This window comes from Sciurus carolinensis, chromosome 12, assembly GCF_902686445.1.
Source record: "Sciurus carolinensis chromosome 12, mSciCar1.2, whole genome shotgun sequence".
Taxonomy (NCBI): domain Eukaryota; kingdom Metazoa; phylum Chordata; class Mammalia; order Rodentia; family Sciuridae; genus Sciurus; species Sciurus carolinensis.
In genome coordinates, this window is record NC_062224.1 from 3,680,677 (window position 1) to 3,696,285 (window position 15,609).

The 15,609-nt window shown below is 45.7% G+C and overlaps 1 protein-coding gene across 3 annotated transcripts in view; it reads right to left on the reverse strand.

Annotated features, from left to right (window-relative positions):
• Positions 1–4,630: 4,630 nt before the first annotated feature.
• Positions 4,631–15,609, reverse strand: part of Lyst (lysosomal trafficking regulator) — a 149,638-nt gene continuing 138,659 nt past the window's right edge. For 2 of the 3 annotated variants that reach the window (XM_047520102.1, XM_047520100.1), the window contains 5 exons: positions 12,578–12,717; positions 12,112–12,209; positions 7,874–8,030; positions 7,411–7,482; positions 4,631–6,616 (listed from right to left, as the gene is read on the reverse strand). In XM_047520102.1, coding sequence (XP_047376058.1) covers positions 6,478–6,616; positions 7,411–7,482; positions 7,874–8,030; positions 12,112–12,209; positions 12,578–12,717 — 606 coding nt within the window. In that variant the 3' untranslated portion in view covers positions 4,631–6,477. The remainder of the gene's footprint in view (positions 6,617–7,410; positions 7,483–7,873; positions 8,031–12,111; positions 12,210–12,577; positions 12,718–15,609) is intronic. The other variant, XM_047520101.1, reaches the window with a different exon arrangement.

Below are 15,609 nucleotides of genomic sequence, written 5' to 3' on the forward strand. Positions count from 1 at the left end.
AGAGCAGGGTTTAGTTCCGCAGCAGAGTCTCTCTGAAGTTGTGTGGTCCTGTATTTTCCCAGCACCTTAGAGAAAAGAGAGAAACCAACAATGACAGCAACGAAAGCAAACTGCATACAGCACTAAAATCAATACCTTGTGTCTACCGTGAGCGTGACAGCACTGGTCCCCACAAGACGGGAATGGTGGGGACAGTGATTGCCAGCAGCTGAAATGACGAATAACTGTGTACTGGGTCTGGCATTAAAGTAAACAGCAGGTGTCAACTATACCATCCATAGCATTAATAATTGCACAACAATTCATAACAGCGTGAATGGTGGGGCAGCAGTTATATAAACCATATGGTTTTGAAGGATAGTAAAAATACAGTTCATTAAGGGAAAAGAAAACATGATAGGAGGTAGAAGAGAGTTGACGTTCGTAATGTGAACCCAGAGAACGCAGAAGAGATGTAGCCAGAGATGGGTAGCAAGGAGCAGGAAAACAACGTAAAGGGAGAGAGGAAGAGCAGGAGAATTGGGCTGTCAGCTAAAAAAGGAAGGAGAGAAAGAGAAACCAAAATTTAAAAACTTAAATTTAAAAACCCAAAGTCCTCACCCTCATAAGACAAGGAAAAAAGCTGTCATAAAAATGCTAACAGTGAGAAAAAAGAAATGTGTCTATGTATACATGTCTACAAATGAATCAGCACAGCAAGAACAAACACACACAGACACAGAATAAAAGACTCTTAATGAGAAATGAAAGAATTGTGTCCACCGAGGGGGTCAAAACAGTCGGTGAGGGTGGTCACAGGCTATGTGTACCCAGCTGTCTTTCTTTCCATTTCTTCTTGAGTCATATCTCTCCCCATGGGGTGGGGGAGGTAGGAGAGACAGGAGGGAGAGGGAGAGGCGTGTGTGTGTCTGGGGTTGTTCACTCCTTTCTCCTCTTGTGATGCTCCCGAAGCTGCCAGCGGAGCAGCCTAGGCCTGGAGCTGGTGAGATGGCCTCAGCCTCCCTCTCTCCAGTGGGAGCTGGGAAGGACAGGAAGCACTGTCCTCTGAGTACTGTCTGCACAGAGCATCTCCGTGCACCCCTAGCGTGGGCCTGTGCAGAATTCTGGGAGGGGAGTTCCGTGGTGGGGCTTAGGTCTAATCAGGCCTCGGGGTCTTTGCTGGGTGGTGTCTGCTCTAAGGAGATTAGACCAGCACACCCCTGGGGCCTGGCAGTTCCTCATCCCTGCTGGAGTCTGGATCTCAGGATCCTCCAGGGATTCTTCTCCAAACCTCCAGCCCCCTGCTGCCCACCAACCCAGCCTTCCTAGGCTTAGTCCCAGAGTGTGTTCACACAGGCTTCTTCAGAGTCCTGACCCACTTCCACTAATCACATGAGCCACTAGCCTGGAAGAACTGAGTAGGGCTCCCCGGGGCGTTTCTGACTTGAGTGCTCTTGGGCACAGTCTTCTCTGTGCCTGTTTCACTCCTGTTCTGCTCGGTACACCCTAGGCCAAGGGAAGGCAGGCGCCTGCCGGGACATATTAGGGAACATGGGCCCACTGGGCTGACCCCACGTGCTTTCTTTGCCAAAGAGCATTTGCCTGCAGCCCTGTCTGGCCTTAGTGGACAGGATATGTCACATTCCTCAGCAAACTACCTGTCATCTGCGAGGAAATGCAGGCAGGAAATAAGGTTGGTAAGAGGAACCCAAGTTACTTTGAAGGGAGAGAATTTTGTGACCCTTTTCATAGACCAGATTCTGGAAGATAAGGATAGTTCCTCCTAACCATAAACTCTGTAAGAATGAATGGTTAAGAAACTGCAGGACAGGTCCAACTAGAATCAGTCAGCATGGGCCAAGGTGACCTAGAAGTTGCCATGGCAGTTGGGACCTGAATGTCTGATGTCATCCTGCTGTCAGGTAAAAGTCAAGAGGTGGACTTGGGGGGCTGGGGATGTAGCTCAGTTGGTGGAGTGCTTGCCAAGCACAAGGTCCTGGGTTCAATCCCCAGCACTGAAAACACAAAACAAAACAAAACAAAAAATGGACCTAGGTGCGACTTTCTGGAAGCTTTTCTGGGATCCCTGATAAAACTGGAGTGCAGGAGAGGCACTCTCTCTCCTCTCTGAGAAGACCCACCCTCTCTCTTGAGAGTTCCCTTTTCCTATCCCTTTGATAAACTATCCTATCCCTTTGCCTGTTACTCTGAGTGGCATGTCTGAAATCTTCCTGATTTGTTTGCAAGAATCAGGGTTTGAAGGGGAGTCTTCAGTTGCCTCAGTTTCTCAGAAGGCTCCAGCTTGGTAACAACAGGTGGCAATGTCTTGCACGATTGCCTGGGTCCCCACAGCAGCCGCGGAAGCGTGTCCTCCCCAGGATGGCTCCACCTCAGCTCTCCGCAGCCAGTCTAGAAACACGAAGCACTTCAAACGCCAGCTCGGCCGCGACCCCTGGATCAGCCAGGTTCAGGCTGCTTTCCTGACCTACGGGTTTTTCCGCGCCAGATCTGTTTCTGTCTCCCCTCCCCTCTGTGGTGGGCCAGCGCCACTAGCTGCCGCTGCCGCCACGTACTCTTGTTCTTTGTTCAGCATACCTGGATTCCTCAGTCTCTAAGGCACCCTGGCCAGTACTGAGTCCAGTGAAATCCCTCTCCCCCTGAATGTCCAAGAAGCCGTATTCCCACTGCTCGAACCCTGGGCCCTGGAGAACTTGAAATGCTGCCTCCCTCTACTCTGTCATCGTCAATCTGAGAAAGGTGACTTTGGCTTACAGTTTTGGAAGTGCCAGTCCAAGGCTGGGCAGACCTGTTGCCTGGGCCTCTGGTGGGGGTGCCAGATGGCAAAGGCAGAGAGCGAATGGCAGAGGGAACTGTCTAAGGGCCAGGAAGCCAGAGGGAAGGAGGAAGAGGCTAGGGACTCAGGGTTCCCTTCAAGGCCACACCCCCAAAGGCCTAAGGACCGCCTACCAGCCCCACCTCTTAAAAGAGCCAGAGCACCTGCCAGTAGCAAGGCTCCACCCCGAGCCTTTATATAACACACGGAGTGATTCACTGCTGAGAGCGCGAGGATCAGCAGCTGGAGGAGAAGCTGGTTCTTTCTGGCACTGTTGGTGGCCCTGAAGTCTTGGCCTAAGGCGGACTGTTCCACTGGATCTAAAGGCGCACTCACCGACATGCAAGAGCAGTAATCTGCTAAAGCAGACAACAAGAAAGGAGGCCAGAGGCTCTGGGGAAGTCAGAGGGGTTCCCTACAAGGCCACGAGTGTCTCAGCAAAGAAGTGAGGGGGGCGTGCAGGGGAGATGGCACTGGGCTTCCTGTTCTGTAAAGATGTCACCTGGAGATGAAGGGCCACCTGGGACTTGGCAGTTCGTTTTGGGCGAGTTCTCTTAAACACTGTAAGAGAAAACGCACGCCCGCCACCTGCCAGCCCTCCATTCCTTGCTCAGGTTCGTGCGACCTGTTCAACCCTCTTCCAGTGATGCTGTCAATCGCTCAAAACATTTTAAAAGTCTCTCTTTTGGAATTACATGCAGAGCCACACGATTTTTAAAAATCCGTCTTGTAAACATGCTTTTTGACCAACAGTCATCAAATATTTATCAGATGTAGCTCTGATGATTTGTGGTTGTATTCGGCTCATTTGTATTCATAGGAGTACGATTTCCCCAAGCCAGATATCCAGAAGAACTGGTGTAACTGAAAGAGATCCCTCCGTGCAGGACGCAGGGGTGGAGGCCACCCGCTGAGCACCTCTGTGTGGGGGGGTGGCTCCCGAGTGAGCATAGTGTCCAGCCCGTGTCCACCAGGCACCGCAGCTACCAGCCTGGCCAGTGCAGTGGAGTGCAGGGGAGGGCCTGTCTTCGCGTTGGGAAAGGCCGGCCTCGCCGTTGCGAGAGCCCCTCCCCGCCCACAAAGGCTGGACTCCGGGCGGATGCTCCTCCCTCCGTGGGCTGGGACCTGCCGGTGTTGGTCTTCGTGCATGTACTACCCTGGACCCGTCTGCCCCATCCTCACCTACAGTTCTATTTATCCATCAGGTGGCAACAGAACTTTCAATCTTTCGAGAGGCGTCTAGAGTTCTTCCTGTTGCATTCAGAGCTCCCTTGACTCGACATCCCCAGCACCCACCACAGTGTGTGACCCGTGCACACACTGTGTGCTGCTTACACCGCCCCGGGCTGCTCCACCAGCCTGTAACGCCCAAGATGGCAGGAGCACCTGGATTTGGTGAAGCTGCAGCATCAAATCATCTGCACGTAGAACAGTGCCTGGCATGTGACAGGGGCTGGGGGAGATCGATCATGGGGGGAGCGCAGATGTTCTTCCCATTAAGATGAACTCCCTCTCTTGGGACTGATGTCTAAACTGCATTTAAGGGTAGGAAAGGTTGGAAGGTAACATTTAGTTAACTCACAGTTAAGAATGAGAGCCGGCCCTCTCCTCCCCGTCTCTGCCCAGGCGTCTGTGGTACTGGGGACTGAACTTTGGGCCGCGAGCTCGGTAGGCAAGCACTCTACCACTCACCTGCAACCACAGGCCTGGAGTTGTCTTTATCTTCTACTGAGAGAAATTCATAGGGGAGCTGAAGAGAGAACCTGAAAAGCCACTGATTTGAGATCTGGTCATAATATCCAAGTTGTACAAAGGATAGGTATTTAAATCCATTTTTATGAAATTTATTCCCGAAATGAAGTGGCAGTGTATACAAAGGTAGCAGAGCTTGTGGTAATGTACAGGAATGTTTGCTACAACATGCACATTGTGAAGTGTGTTCAACATATACATATTAGGTTTCATGCTGAATAAATAATCCCCCCCAATTAATTTTTATTTTTACATAAAAATAGAATATTGCACTCTTAACAAGACCAGTTATTTTGCATATTTCCTCTTTAGATAAATGATGAAATCCAGCACTAAAAAAAAAAAAGACTGAGTAGCAACCCTGTTCTAATAGGAGAGTAATTTAAAGTTCTCAGTAAAAAAATGGAAGCTAGACAATAGCTGCAAATTTCTTTAAACAAAGCAGATCACTTCAATGTGAATAGGAATAGTCTCATCTCTGCACTCACGTGGACCGCAGGACAGATACTGGGCCCGTGCACACCATGACTGCAGTGTACCCCGCTAAGTTCAAGGCTGAAGGTGCGCATGGCCACGAGCCTCCCCTTGTGCCCAGTTCCACAGCAGAGACTCTGGAATTGTGTTTTATAGTTTTTAAGCAGAATGTTTTAGAAAGTCTGGAAGTTACAAAAGCAGTTCTGTAAACATCATATGAACAAATGTGCAAGTAATTCTCAGGCAGGAATATAGATTTTTAACCCATGGTAACATATTTTGAGCCTATTTTTGCAGTTTTTGAAGCCACTAAAGCAGCACCCCAAGTAAAACATAGCTGTCACTGCGTGGCGGAGATGAACTACTCCAAAATGTTTAGGACTGCATCTCCATGGTATGTAAGTCTGCTGTGGAACAGCTTTATCCTGCTCCTAGAATTTTCAGATGGCAGAGGTTATTCAGAACACAGTGAAAATGGCTTCCTAGAGTCACTTTGCTTGTCTCAAGGACATAACCTGTCTCCTTTTCTTCTGAAGTTGTGTTCCGAGGAAGATGGTCCACGTGCACTGGTTGAGTGCTCTGCCCCAGCTGGACGGAGGCCTGTGCGCACGTGCATCGCAGAGGCTTTCCACCACAAGCTGGGTGGGTGTTCCAAGCTCTGTAAATGGCTTTGCTAATGGCAGACATTAAAAAAGTCACCACTGTGTGTGATCCTTAGTGACTCAGCTAAGGATGTTCAATATCTAGTGTTATGGATTTTAAGTAAGAATTTCATGAAGAAACAGAATGTGTCTGAAATTGAAGATGAACATATTCTTGTTCATGGCTTTTGAAAAATTCTGTTTCTCCCTTGACCTAAGGTGGCAACCAGCAAAAATGGTCAGAAGTTGAGATTCATTAGTAGTTTACTTTTAGTATTCAGTTAGTCCACAGAACGCTTGGTGCAGAGGCACCTACTGAATCATCTGCTTCTCCAAGAAAGCAATTCTTAGTCCTGAAAAACCTTATCTTTTTCTCTCTCCATGTTTTGGAGTGTGTGTGGGGAGGTGGTATCTCAAGGCAGAAAGCTTTTCAAATCTAATTTTTAGAGTATGTTGTGTAAATAATTAGCTAGTCAATTGAAATCCCAGTGACCCTGATCTTTTCTTCAGAATACCTCTGTGGGAAAACACTTTAGGAACATGATTCAGTAGACCACGCGGGCCTTGGCTGGTTGGCTGGTGCGCACCACACAACTCCACAGCATCACTAGAGGAGGACAGGGCTTGCCTCTCAGGGCCTGGGGAGGCTTTGGAATTCTGTGCAGACGGACAGATGCTGTGGTGATTCAAAGGACCTGTCTGGTCATCCATTTCTACGGGCTCGGCCTCCTTCCTGCCCTGGCGAAGCTGACCATCCCCCTGGAGTCAGGTGCTCTGGAGAACGCACAGCTTCCTCGCTCACCCTGCGGCATAGCTGCTGAGGAAGGAGTAGAACATGGGCTGCTTCATGCGCTGCTGGTCCTTGCGACACCAGGCGATCACCGTCCCGTCGCTGTTTGCAGTGTACAAGTGGTGGCCGTCACAAGAAAACGTGAGGCTGTGAAAGCAAACCCATTGGGACGTTATGTGTCTTAAAATTGCTGAGGTGGGCTGGCCGCGATACAGGAGTTAGGTCCCTTCACTAGAGCAGGGACAGGTCAGTGTGTGCCACAACTCAGGGGCTGTGCCGAGATCTAACAGTCGCTTTGTGCACAAGGCTGAGGCTCCCGTGAGCGAGGCCAGGAGCACAGCACAGCCAGGCCCTGCTCTGCTGGCTTCTCTTGCTGCCTGTTCGTGCTCTACCACCTACACAGCACAAACCTGGGTGTGGGAAACTAGTTTCCCCTTAAAAATTAAGTGATTGTTTTAAAAATGTATTTTATCTCCCTGAAAAATAAAAGGGCAAAAAAATCTCACATTAATAAGTAATTTAAGTTCATTAAACTTTAGATTTAGTACAGAGAAAATAAATCTAACTTAATAAAGTCGAATTTGAATGGCTTCGCTTCCAAATGCGTTTTTAAAGTCACGTTTGTCAGCTCAACGAAGGGTAACTGGTTGTATCAACCTTGTTAAGTGCACCCCTGCAGCAGGTGGTCTTTGCAAACAAGGGAGAAAGCACAGTTTCTCTCCTCCCCAGGCTGCCGTGGGCAATTGGCAGGCCTGACGTCCCAGTGAACTCTCAGGTCCAAAGCCCCAGGGCAGGGAGAGTGTTCTCGCTGTGGGTTCCTGACAACCCGTGAGGAATGCTGGCCCTCGCGATGCCGTCAAGCTCATCTTTCTTTACGCTGGTGTGCTCTAAGGTTTAACAACACAATCACAAACCACCAAGAACGAAGGGGGAGGTCTTACCTCACAATAGGCTTATTTGATTTGGGAAATGTGATTTCTCTCACGGGCTTCAGGTCCCACGTGCTCCACAGCCTAGAGGGAAAAGCCACCATCCAGTAAAGCCCACTAAGCACCTGCACAACACCTGCACCACTGCTATCTGCTAAAGTCACCTGGACGGAAACAGAACTATCAACTACCAGCATGAATTCCAGAGGTTTCCAGTGCGTAGGTGTGGGAATAAAAACTCGGAACCTTTCGTATTCTCATGCTGTCAATCTTTTAACAATTAACACAAAGAATCAAAATTGCACTAAAGCTACCTTTATTATTTAGAAAGGGGAACCAAAGAACCTATACCCAAAGGTGATTCTAAATCTAATATTTAATTGTAACAGGCCTAGATATTATTGGAAACTAATTTCTAAAGCTGCTGTGTCCCTATGAACTAAAACAGACAAGTCAGAATCCAAATACCTCTTACCTCACAATTCCGTTTTCTAGTCCCCCAGCAATGACATTGATGGATATCCCCTCAGGTTGATTGGAGAAGGCCACCGAGCAAATGATCTCCCTGCAGTGCACGTGTCCCACGAGGTCCCCATTCACTGTCCAGAGCCTGAGGTCACTACCTCCGCCAGCTACAACACCAAATTGTCCCAGTCACCAGAAGGTGGAATCATAGCCCAGACCCACTAAGTGCCCCATGGCCGTGCTCCTCGGCAGCCCGAGGCGGCACGTGGGCCCACATGCCACCTAGAGAGGAGGGCTGTGGACAGGCGGACAGGAGCCTGCAGTGCAGAGCTGCACTGTGAGCAAATGACGGATCCCTGTGCAAGGGCAGCATTTCACCACAAACCGCCCACTTTGCTCGCTCGCGGTCCTGTGGATGCCAGGCAATCTCCCCAAACAGGAAAACACTCTGTTGACACCATCTATCAGAAGTGACTTATGTGACTTTCAAAAAGGAAAAAGTCGCAGTAAAAATCACCTGAGCTAAGATTCTTACAAATAGAAAAATCTTTAGAATGTTTCAGACAGAATCTTATATATCCATGTCCCACAGGACAAATCCTTCTTTATAAAGACCACAGAGTACCCAGCTATTTTCCAGTGTTCCCGGGGCTGGGAGAGGCCATGATCACAGCCACGCTGTAGGATAAGTGGCGCCGGGGCCTCGGGCTGTGAGCAGCTTCCTCTGGGGAAGTGTCCCACGCTGATGAAGAGCGGTCGGGCGTGGCATTCCGAGGCGCTGTCTTGTGCCCTTCATGTCACCTTTTTATTAGGACTAAGATGGAGGCAGACATCGAATTTCTCTCCTTCATTAATGCAGTGGAAATACTTCATATTTAATCAAAGAAACAAATATTAGAAATGCTTATTTATTTGCAGATCTGTCAAAGACCTTCAAGTATCCCAGGTTGAAATGCCCAGTGTGATACAGTATTATTCGAAATAGCTACAGGTAGAAACAACTCAAATGCCCTCTAAAACTAGTAGATAAATAAGTGGTGTGCGTGTGTGTGTGTACACTACTGTGGGGAATGTCATTCACTATAAAAAGGAAGTTCTGACAGGTGATTCAACATGGAAGAACCCTGAAAGCATTCAGCTAAGTGGAGTGAGGGCAAAGGTCAACCTGTGGGATTCCACTTGCACAAAATATGCCAAGTGTCTAGAACAGGCAAATTCAAGACAGAAAGCAGAGGGGCTGGGGGGAAGGGACGCGGCGACCGCTTCCCGTGAGGGTTCCTGGTGGGCTGGGAGGCTTTGCGGCACTGCTGACCATTTTGCCTCCACAGTCCCCAGGGTCACTCAGGTGTCCCTCTTAACAACACTGATTAGGGGATGCTGTCTGAACAGCATCGAGACGCATGGACTCAGTGTTAGAGAACAGGACTATTCAGTCACAGGTCCCACATGTAGACCGCGTTCACTCTCTCCTTAGGAGTTAAGATCTGCTAGAAGTTGTTTTTTTTTTTAAGATGAAGTAAACAGGTGAGTATTGGTTTAGAAGGCTTAAAAGAGTCATTGGATTTGACGTAAAAATAAAATTCTGGCTGCACTGGGAGTACAGGTGTGGGCCCCGCGCCCAGCACAGCTGCTCTTGATGACTTCTTTCTACGTGTTTCAAGAGGACTTAGAGAAGGTGAGAGTCTTTTTTATTCTAATTGGAAAAAAGTTCTGCCTATCACTGTACCCTGTTCGCCATCCAGGGGCTCTGGGATACCCTACTGTGAGCAGCAAAAGTGTTTTGTTTCTAGCTTCCATCTGACCAGCTGATACGATACCACAGATACGAATCACTGCTGGCAGCAGGGAAGTAATCAACTTTGAAAAATCCAGCTCCCTCAGGATAAGTTCTAACTTTCGAATGTTGCTAAAGGAAGAGAGTAGAGAACCTTATATAAATAATCACCGTTTACTCGCCCAGCATGCCTCTGGGTGTGGCAGTAAAAGCTGCTAATGTACAAATCCAGGAGGATCAATTAGCCAATCTAAGAATCTTCTGCTCACACTGGCATTACCTGAGTTGACAAAGTAAGATTTTTCCCCTTAGCTGTGATCATTTCAAAATGAACATGTTTTCGTGACATGATTTTATGATGGAGCCAAGAATGGCAAAAAATACTTGTGCAACTGAAATCTTTAATCACGACCGAAGACATCATTTTCCTTGAATATAAAAATGTACGAATGTTTCGTAAAAACAACAGTAACATCATCAAAACCCTAAGAGATATCTATGGCATAATAAAAAATAAATATTTGGTGTCTGTCCCTGGTTCCTGGCACAGAACTCCAGAACCCCTCCAGACGTACTGTCCTTTGATGCATAAAGGAGAGGACTCAGGGGCTGGTCACCAGGATTAGGGGCAGGAACTTTCAGACCCTACCCCACACGAATGGGAAGGAGGAGGGCTGGAGACTGTTCAGTCACCAACACGTCTACTGGTGAAGTCCCCATCAAACCCTAGTGACAGGGTCAGGAGTGCTTCTGGTTGGAGAACACATCCCGTGCCAGGCAGTGGTGCAGGCCAGCTCCACAGCCCTGTGTCCACAAAGACAGGACTCCTGTGCTCAGTGGACCCCGAGTTACAAGACTCCATCTGGCTGCTCATGTCCACCCTTCTTGATAAACTACAATAGCAAGTACAGGCTGAGCAGCACGCATCAGAAGCATCTGAAGCCGGAGAGCTCTGGAGTGAGTGCGGACATGACACCACAGGCGGGAAGTCCACACCCTGTCTCATGAGGTGGGTCAGACCGAACCAAGTGAAAAATACGTATAAAATCATCTTCAGGCTGTGCGTACAAGGCAGATAAAATCAAATTAACGTTTAAAAGTGAGTCTCTCACTCGAGATATCTCATCATATCTATGTAAATATTCCATCATAAGAAATGTCTGCTATCTGAAACACCCAGGACCCAGGATGCGCGACCTGAACAGGCTTTCACTGAGTTCTGTGAGTTGCTCCAGGGAGTTGTTAAGCCTGGGAGCAGGTGGTCATGGCAAGTCCTAAATTTGCTCACTTCAAGTAGTGAGAGAATGAACTGCATTGTTGTTTACCTGGTTAGTGTTAAAGAACTGAAGAAACAGTTGGTGTTTGGAAAGACACCATATATTTGGTGTCATAAAAAAATCAAACAATATAAAAACAATATTGTTAGATAAGAGATATTAGATAAAGATAGAGGACCACTCACTATAGACATGTCAGATATTCTATGCTGAGTAGACAGAAAGAAGAAATGATTTTTCAAAGGATCCTTTTAATTTAAAAATTCCTTAAAAGCAGAAATGCGAGCAGGAAATCATAGATTTTCCAATTGTTCTTTGTTGCTGGATGCACTGTTTTAAAAACATACACACATGAAAAATCCTGACTTTTGACCAGGGGATGTATTTTTGCCAAGTAAGCTTTAAGGCAGATCCTGTCTCCACTCACTACTGCTCTTTCTCGGGAATTCGAAGACGTTCCCTCAAGGCTGGTCATCTGCTGATGCTCTTCATGTAACAGGAGTAAATGCATGGGAGGCCACTGGGCCCCAACAGACCAGAACAAACCAGAGCGGAGTCACTGGTGCTAGGTGCCACACAAACAAACTCAACTTGGAAGCGGGTCAGTTTTCTAAAAACACGATTTTCAGCAACCAATCATAAGGGGTTGGGCCACAGGAGCTGGCATAGTCAGGAAGTCCTCTCTGCCTCCACTAGACTTTTCTGCCAGCACAGCCACCTCCTGCTGCACTGTGGTGTCTTTCTATTTCCCGGGGGGGGGGGGGGTGCTGCCAATTCATGAAGTACTCATAAAAGCCAATTAAGTCTTCAAACTCAATTTACTTAAAATTTGTTTTCTAATAGGAGAAAGGTAACCAAAGTTAAAGTTAAAAAGCAGAAGCAAAAAAGGAAAGAAAAACAAAAACCAAGAAAATTCAGATAATTATGTACCAATAATTTGGTTATGTGTGCTCAGAAGCAATTTTTCATATATTGGGGAAACAGTTAAATTATGACAACATTCATTTCCGCACAAATTGATGCGTGTATCAAGCAGCTCGGTCTTAGACCTGACTGTTTTAACACTCGTACATGCGAGGACCACAGTGCTCAGGCCAGGCAGGCAGGGACTGAGAGAAGTTCATCCTGGACCGCAACCAGCTGGTGGAACGCCCTGCAGGAGCGGCGGCCTTGTGCTGCAGTTTGGGACAAGCTCACCTGAGTCACACACAGTAGCAATGTCCCCCGAGGTTTCACTGGCAGAGACGGCCGTGACAGGGCTTTTGTGTCCTGCCAGACTTTGTACATAGCACAGCCTGAAAAACAAGAGATGTGATTTGCATACAATCAATAAATAGAATTAATCTCTTATTTGTATAATTCTTTTCCTCAGTCTATATATCTGTTATTAAGACATACATCTTTTCTTATCTGATCTTTTGATTTTAATATGATTATAAAGGTAATCTTTTCTTTAGGCATATATTTCAGGCTTAAAATTATAATATAATGATATGATTTTATTCATTTAGTAAGAACTGCAATATTAAAAATAGTCTTTGGGGCTGGGACTGTAGCTCAGTAGTAGAGTGCTTGCCTAGCATGTGTGTGGCCCTGGATTTGAGCCCAACACAGCAAGGGAAAACAAACCCAGCCGTGTGCAAGTCCGACATTTGAGCCACACCTGTTTAAGTCCCACAGGATGCAGGTCCCATCTTTGCTCACGCTTATCATTATGCTGTACGGTTTGCAGACAAACAAGCTGGTGACCTCTTCCGTGTGCCCATAGAGGTGTATCTGAGTCTCCATTTCTATCTCTGATGGCTGAAATCAGGAAGAAAGATAAGAATCAGCACAGAAAATATCCTAGTATAGTGTCTCAAAAATAAGGAAGCCAAGAGACTCAAACATTCTTCTATGCGACCAATTTTTCAATTCTATTCAGTTCCACATTTTTAAGAGTAAAACTAATATTTTAAATTTTTGAATTTCTAGACTTTATCAACTTGTATGCTTTTTGTTTTTGTCAATTCTTGCCCAGTGTTCTTCACAGGAACACGTATTTTTATAGTTGTAATACTGCTATTTAATTAATTATCTATTTTACGTTTTACACATTTAAGTATTTTCTAGTTTTGATATTGTCTTCGTAATAATTTTTAAGTGTTATTCTATACGGTTAGTATAACTCAGTTTACTTGAGTGTCCTTCACAAATAGACTTAAAATTGTTTCCAATTTTTCAAATTATAGATAGTACCATAAAATTCTTCATGTTTAAAAGCTTTATTCCACCTCTGAACTTTTTCTCTAGGGAAAATTCAAGAATTTTACTAGTGCATAAATTTATGATTCTTGACAGTGCAGTTGTTGAAGGTGCAGCACCAATTTTGTGAGGCTTCTGTGGTCATTAAGCACTCACTCCTCGCTCCTCGTCAACAGTTAGGACTGACGTCCTAGGCCAGAGTCCACACGGGCTTGGACTCTTGTTTTCCTTACTGGGCTGTTTATTATCACAAACATTTCAGTATTTCTCCATCAGAGAAAATAGAAACGTAAGAAGAGTAAGTATAATAAAGATACGTACTGACCATCCATTTAAACTGACTTAACATTTTACATTATTCATTTATTTTTAAATAAAGTATTAAACATTATGCATATATTTTGTGTCCTATTTTTATCCTCTTCCTCTCCTTTATCAGAAGTTACTACTATCTTAAATTTTCTCCCTTTTCTCTTTTTTTTGGGTACTGGGATTGAACCCAGGGGTGCCTAACCATTGAGCCACATCTCCAGACCTTTATATTTTATTTAGAGACAGGATCTCACTGAGTTGCTTAGGTCTTCGCTAAGTTGCTGAGGCTGGGCTTTGAACTCGAGATCCTCTTGCCTCAGCCTCCCAAGCAGCTGGGATTACAGGTGTGTGCCAACATGCCCACTCTTTGATACTTTAAGGGCTACTACAAATATTATGAATATATTAATATACATATGTATACATATGCATATTATAGCTAATATAGACATATTAAGTATATGTTAATATATGTATATATGTATTAGTCTTTCATATAATGTATATACATATATGTTATATATGGGAGGCTGAGGCAGGAGTATCACAAGTTCAAGGCCAGCCTGAGCAATTATACATGTATATATATAAAATATATATTTAAGTATATGTACATTAATATACATACATGCATATATGCATTACCTCTGGAGAAGACAGATTTGACTCATTTTTTATTTATCCAGAGGGAACCACTGTGATTCACTAATCAAAATTCAAGTTTCAATTCTAGAAACAAATTTTCAGTCATACTTTCTCATTCTGCCTTTCTCCATTACCTTCCTGTAACCACCTGCCATGTTTGGACCTGCTGTCCTTACTCCAGACCCCTTCTTCTCTCCTCATGTCTCTTCATCTGTGTTACATTCTGTGTGATTTTTCCAGATCTGTCTTCCAGCTCATTATTACAATGAACTCGCTGTGACGGACACCTAGGTAAGTCACAAGAGACTAACTCTGTTTCAGGAACCTCATCAGAAAATGGGGTGATAATGAAGCCTTATCCAAGGACTGGAGCGAAGATTCAGCATGTTGGAATATGTAAAGAGCTGACACAAAGGATGTATTAAATAAATACGAGCTGTTATTTTATTATTTAATTTCTATAAGCTTTGTTTTTTCTTATAACTACTTTGTTTTTCCTCAATATCTCATTTTTAAACAGAATGACTACCTCTGAACGCAGATTAATTAGCTACCTCAAATTCAAAGCTAAACCGGGTCAGTGCTCTACTTGACAAGTTACAAGTTTGGCCTCTAGGGCCAGTATTTTCCTAAAGTCTTATAACACTATTGTTCTCATTTAGGTTTGTTAAACATGTCAGAAGGGACCTCGCAGTACAGATGTACTGACCTGCCTTCCACTTTCCACTCTGACATAACGCAGAGGTGCTGATCTGTGCTGCCTCCTTTTAAATACTGTTCCTGAGCGAGCAACTTGATTACCTGATACTTAGGAGTAAAAGAAAATCCTTACTAATGAGCTGAAAAATCTGCCTTCAGGCAAATACACAACTGGAGAAAGGTAGGCAAACAAGCCTTCACAAGCACCATGGCTTCAAAACCAAAAGAAGCACATGTCTTGTTGTGTTTGAATTATAATAATTATGCCCTTGATCGGCGATATTCAAAGTTGTTCTGTGCACAATTACCCCTCCACTGACATCTTAATCTTTTCTTTTCAAACGTGTACTACACACCTTGTTGGTACACAATTACAAATGCAGAAACAAGGAAAGCTAAGAACAGGGCTGTTCAAAGTGTGGAGAAAAGCAGGCGGAGACAGAGAGCAAGGATGGAGCCGGGTGTAAGAAGGCTCCAGGTGCGCACGGCTGGAGTGTCAGCAGACCTCTGTCCCAGGGTAGGCTTGGGACAGATCTGCAGGCAAAGCCAATAGGAGGGGAGCACAGAAGTTAACGGTGCTGGCTGCCGTGCTCGGAGACCCACAGATGGCATTGTTCTAGGCCTTTGGGAGTAAAGGGAGACAAGGCAGACATTCCACAAGTTATGGCCCTCCTCTGCTTAGGTTCCTCAGCATCTGTCCACGTCATGGTCAGCCCGCTTCTGCCCTGTTCCTGCCATTCCTTCCTTATAGAAAACAACTGGCCAACCCCACCTTACCAGGCCTTGACTCCACGT